This window comes from Capsicum annuum, chromosome 4 (genome assembly GCF_002878395.1).
Source record: "Capsicum annuum cultivar UCD-10X-F1 chromosome 4, UCD10Xv1.1, whole genome shotgun sequence".
NCBI lineage: Eukaryota > Viridiplantae > Streptophyta > Magnoliopsida > Solanales > Solanaceae > Capsicum > Capsicum annuum.
The window spans coordinates 213,181,133-213,187,099 of record NC_061114.1 but is presented as its reverse complement, the minus strand read 5'-3'; the positions used below and the strand labels follow the sequence as shown (position 1 = coordinate 213,187,099).

At 37.8% G+C, this 5,967-nt stretch overlaps 1 protein-coding gene across 1 annotated transcript; it reads right to left on the bottom strand.

Annotated features, from left to right (window-relative positions):
- Positions 1-2,695: 2,695 nt before the first annotated feature.
- LOC107869497 lies at positions 2,696-5,432 on the bottom strand. The gene is made up of 2 exons (XM_016716033.2): positions 3,757-5,432; positions 2,696-3,651 (listed from the first exon to the last, which is right to left on the bottom strand). The coding sequence occupies exons 1-2, from the start codon at positions 4,774-4,776 to the stop codon at positions 3,256-3,258; spliced, it is 1,416 nt and encodes a 471-aa protein (XP_016571519.1). The 5' UTR covers positions 4,777-5,432; the 3' UTR covers positions 2,696-3,255.
- Between the last annotated feature and the right edge of the window lie 535 nt (positions 5,433-5,967).

Here is a 5,967-nt window from a genome sequence, read left to right as displayed (position 1 = left end):
CAATTGATGGAGAATGGGCAATAGAAACAGAGATTAGGTGTGCTACCTTTATTTGATCATATCTTATAGGATAAAGAAAAATGTTAATTCAACCTTTGGCTTTACATTTTCACCGGTAAGACATTGTGTTGTAAACAATGCTCAACTGTAAGATATACATATACTGGCTCCCCCTGTTATACACTTTGTGTAAAGAGAGCTTATAAGTTTTGGACAAGTATTTTTCTTCACCTATATGTTTCTATGGAATCAATCGTGAAATTGAACAGATTGAGCTGGACATGGAGCAAGTACTAACTTATTTCTGGTTTACCACTCTAGAAGCAAGATTGTGTTCACGAGTGATGAGTTGTTGTTCTATTAGATGTGTTATGTCTACCTTCATTTCTGTTATGGGACTATATTGATACTGTGTCATGCTGAGACACATTTATCACGTCCTTGATACGGATGTTAAAGAGACATCACCTCTTATGTCTAGATCATATATGTATCCTTCCTAGTGAAATCTGAAAACTGGTGGACAAGTTACATGTTATCCATATAGTTCATTCATGACTGGCTCAGACAGAAGTTATCATTCCTATAGCTTGCATGTCACTCCTTACGATGTAAAACAACTTTCCGTTTGTCATAGTCCATTGCCAACCTAGTCTTCTTCATCTTCCTGCTATCTGGTAGCTAATGGACCCATATACTAATACTGAAAAGCTGTAAAAGATACCAAAAGACATGGCTAGTGCCTTGATCCTTCTCTATCCCAATTTCAAGTTTGATCCAAGGTGAGCCTAACGGTTACGCTCCCAATGTTGAGGTACTAGGAAGGAGGACTTCCAGATTTGATCTTATTTGAAGAAAAAAGTGAGAAAATTTAACCATCTGATTGATCTGATTGTCATCACATACCATGCACAGAACAAACAACAACAACAACAACAACGTACCTGTATATTCCCACCAAGTGGGGTCTGGGGAGTGTAAGTGTACGCAGTTCATACCACTACCTCAGATGTGAGATAGAGAGGTTATTCCTCCGGCTCAAAATAAAACAATCTAAACAAGGAATAGTAGAAGAACAGGATACAATATAAATCAACATATCCAATAATACCAAAAACAAGATACACCAAGTAATACAACAAAAGATACAACATCCTACACTCATACTAACCTTCTTCGCCTCCTCCACAGCTTCCTATCTAGGGTCATGTCCCCGGTAAGTTGAAGCTGCTCCATATCATGTCTAATCACCTCCCTCCAATATTTCTTCGGTTTACCTCTGCCTCGCTTGAAACCATCCCGAGCCAACCTCTCACACCTCTGCACTGGAGCATCTATGCCCCTCCTCATCACATGACCGAACCATCTCAACCTCGCTTCCCTCATCTTGGCTTCCACCGAAGCCACTCCTACCTTATCTCAAATAACTTCATTTCTAATCCTATCTTTCCTAGTACACCCACACATCCACCGAAGCATCCTCATCTCCGCCACCTCATCTTCTGGATGTGGGCCTTCTTAACAGGCCAACACTCCGCGCCATACAACAAAGCCGATCTAACCACCACTCTATAGAACTTGCCTTTAAGTTTAGGAGGTACCTGCATCTACCTTCTACTCTCCTTTTTTCTGGTATTTAGCACTGGGACTGGTTGTTGGCCTATATATAAACAGCAGCATAGGTGTGATAATCTTAGACTGAATTTTCAAACAGGACTAAATTTTTGTATTTTGAATATTGCCTTGTAAGTTATGTAGGAGTTCTAGAACATTTTTATACTACATGTTTCTTATATATAGATGCATCTTCTCCAATCTCTCATTTACTAGCTTACCTTTTTTCTAGCACTTATAAATATTTCATGTTGTTGGTAGCACAAGAATCGAGTCCAAAGCAAAGTTTCAGAATGAAGTTTTATTAATCAATTGGTATGCCATGAATTTGTTCTCCTTTTTTCCATGTTTGACATTCTTTTAAACCTTTTTAGTCACTTTTTTATATAATTCATGTACCTTAACAGATAAGCTTTTACGGGTAAGAGCTTTTTTGGTGTTTATTTCCTAATGCTGGATAGCAATCTAACATGAGCCAAGAACTTGGGAGAAACGGGAAAAAGAATTATATTTAATCTTACAGATGAGGAATAACTTTCCAATTGCTAACCTGAATTTAGAGCCTTTTGTGCCCCTCTTTCCCCCCTGCTCTTTCTCCCTCTATAATTGTTGTGAATCTCAGTTGTCATTATTATAAATCTTTGGAAACGACAGTGTGCTCGTAGCCTTCCTTTTCCTTTCCATAGGTACTACCATGCCGTCTGCTCGAATGCCTTTGCTGCTGTATGCATTTTTTTTCTTTGCTCCGTTCTTTAATGTGCATGGCCAGAGAAATTTGTCAACTGACTGTACATATTAACTGATTTGAAATTTGAATGATGTATATCTAAGAGTTATCCCTTCTAGCAAACTGCTAAAATTTTAGATTGCTACAAGCTGTCAGAGCCAGTAAACTTTCCTATTGAGTTAGTGTGGCCATGATTATACATCTGTTGATTGATCGGTCTATCTGAGATTCTCATGATGTATGCATATGTTATAGATTATGGAAATCATTCTTACTTGTAAGTTACATGACTTTCCTATTTCATTATCAATTTACTCTTTTCCCGTTATCGCTGCAAATGACATTGATCAAAGCTCAACAGGGGTGTAGAACAACATGAGACAGTTTAAGAGGAGCATCATTCAGAAAGGATCAAACCATGTGATGCAAGTTGTTCTTTTTTTACTATTTTGCTCCTTTGTGATATATACTTGTTGTCCGACTTTCACGGAGATAGGGCAATCCTTTCTTTCTGTGCTGTATTCTGTTTTCTGGTCTAAGTTTTGATGAGGAAGAGAGGAACACACAAAAGGCATCGTACAAATTCTAAGCAGGATGCAAACTGTAGAAACTCCGATATTACTCTAATGTAAAGTTTCCTTGTCTGTAGATGGGGCACCGAGTACTAGTTTATCTTTTTTCTTTTAGCTTTTATTTTTCTTTCTAGTACTTGCTATATGACAAATGATTTTTGTGTTTGTGTGTTCATCTAAGAAACCTGTGATTATTCTGCAATGAAGGATGTTCAGTATTTCATTTCTTAAAACAGGAGCCCGTTTTGCAAATGATGATGTCTGGCAAAACAGTTTATACATTTGATTTCAACTCTTATCAAATCTACCTTTAATGTTGCTCTTCAATACTTCAACAGTAAGCTAGCATAAACATGTTTTTGAATCATGCTTGTTTGCTTGATCTGCAGAGGCTTGCTCCATTTTAATTAGCCTAACTTGATCTATGACTCTTCGAGCCCATTCTGCAAAATGGGTCTCGTTGTGTCCAACCATTCCGTCTTTATGAAAAGAAAAGCACTGCCACTGATCTTGTGGGGATGGGCACTCTTCGCCAATCGGATCCCACCATGCACCCTGATGTTTCATCCCTGATTGATTTGCCATCCAGTGGTAAGCATATTGGCCTGAGCCAGCATACTCTAACCATCCTTTCGGGTAGAATTGCATCACACTGCTCTCGCGGTCCATGAAGAGCATATTCGTTAACTGTGCTCCAACCGGAGATGCAACAATGTCAGTGTTGGTCAGCACTTTCACCTGATAAAGGACATTAGTGTTATTTCAATGCTAGCCTGAATAGTACTGCAAGCAGGATAATGTCAATCTACCGACTACTGATGGAAGAAAGGAAAAAAGGCGTACCTGGTCACAGAAAGATAGATCTTCTGACTGGACTACACGCAGAATGCAGCCTTCGACTCTTGCACATTCCTTTGCAAATATATCAGTCACAATAGTTGCATTCTTGAATGTGCGGGAACCTCTTCTCATTAACAATGTAAGTCTTATAATTGAAACTCCTCTTTCATTAATCTCTCTACCTTTGCCTGCAGGATTAATACCACAGTAACTCCTAGCTTTGCAGCGCAACAGGTCGAACATCTTCAGCTTATTCTCCTGTCCCATTTTACTTATCTCGTGCCTCATGACAACAGCTTTCTCGAAACAATAAGGTACATCTCCTCTATCAAATCCTTCCAACTTAACTTCCCCAAAATTAGCTTGCATAAGTTGTTGAATCCATGATCCCATTTTCAATCTCAGTTCTCCCCAATGGAATAGCACCCATCTTGTTGGCTTCAAGCACTCGTTTTTCGTTGACCATCTTACAAAAGGAGCCACTGCACATAATCCATGCCACAGATTTGTGTGGTCGAAGTATGTGTCCGATACAAATGTTAGGCCTTCCAATAGAACAGCAGAGTCAGGAAGACCTTCTCGCCATGCCAAAGCATATGTATTCTTTGTTCCATCCTTTGTATCCCGTCCCTTAAAGCAAAGAAGGCGTCCTTTGGAAGCCTTGGAAGGGAAATACAAGTGTTCTGCTTCATTTTCCTTGTGTGTGTCGTTCAAAGAGCTCATAAACCACGTGTGTCCTGTTGTGGCTGTTTCTCTAAATCTAAGGTCCTTGAGTGGGAGGAAAGTGAGAGAATCTTTGAGTTTTGCAGTCATACTTTTGATTACAACGGAGTAATTTTCTTGGGAAAGAAAAATCTGTCTTTGGGACCTTGCTGATAAGGAGAAATCAAAAGGGGATGAATACTGGATATGGAAAAGGATGACAACTAGAAACAAGGTGAAAAGGAAGATACTGATGAATTTTATGGTTGACATTTTGTTCTTGTTTCGAGTGCATGACTTGAGATGATGTTCCATTTTCATGAGTTTTGCTTGATATGAATCTTCTTTTGGCAAAGAGAAGCATCAAAAGACTGTTTCTCTAGTTTTTAGGAGCAAGTCGTGTCAAGATTGGAAGTTAATGTATATCATTATAACGAGCTGACATAAAACATATAGTAGTAGACTAGTAGTAATGAGAGATTCCTTGTCAAGTGATTAGAACAGGATGCAATAACTTTAAAACAGTTTCCAAGTTACAAATGCATGCTACAACAACACATTCAGTCTAATTCGAGCGGGATTTGGAAGGATAGTATGTACACATCTTATCTCTACTTTTGGAAGTTAAAAGTCCGAGCGGGATTTGGAAGGATAGTATGCATACATATCTTTACTCTGTTAGTGCTAGACCCTCAGTTCAACTCAAGAAAATAACAGAAATATCACACAAGATATGACAAAGAATACTGAAAAAGAACAGTAGCTACAACCAAATAATACGATAAACGAATTATAAAGGATAATATATCGTAATAGAAATCTAATGAACAAGAACTTACATGAGTAATGCTATGACTACTAATATGCCGGGATAACGAAACTACACTCAAGTACCTATTAACCTTCTACCCTAATCCTTGTGCTCAATAATTTCTATCTAAGGATGTCCTCGATAAGTTATATATAGATATATGCTTAATGAATATTTTAGTTGAAGGGCGAGTAGATTGTGGGTTTAAAGTCAGAATGGAGCCATGTTTTACGTTAGCCTTGTTGTTTTTTGGTACGTTTGTTTCTAATTTCGTCAACCTTACATTAAATTCTTCACAGCCAAAAAAATTATTTTATTACTGGGGCATCCACCTTCCATGGCACCTGTCAAGATCAATGGAATATCTCAATTTCCATAAGCTTCTCTGAGAGAACTCTATTCGAGAATCTTACTGCAAAATAATATAGTTAATTAATGATGAAATTGGTATCGAAGAGAGAGGGGGTTCAAAATTTAGAAAAAAACTAATCGAAAGGGAAATATATATATATATATATATATAATATTAGTAATAGATAAATAATATAATTTTTCGCCGAAGAGGGTTGATGAAACCTATTACGCATGCTGGCTCCGCCCCTGAAATTGAAGATCCGACTTGTCAGCTACATTCATTACAACTTATTCGGATGATTGTTACCTATTTCAATTTCATGTGTTATTAGTTTAAATATAATATT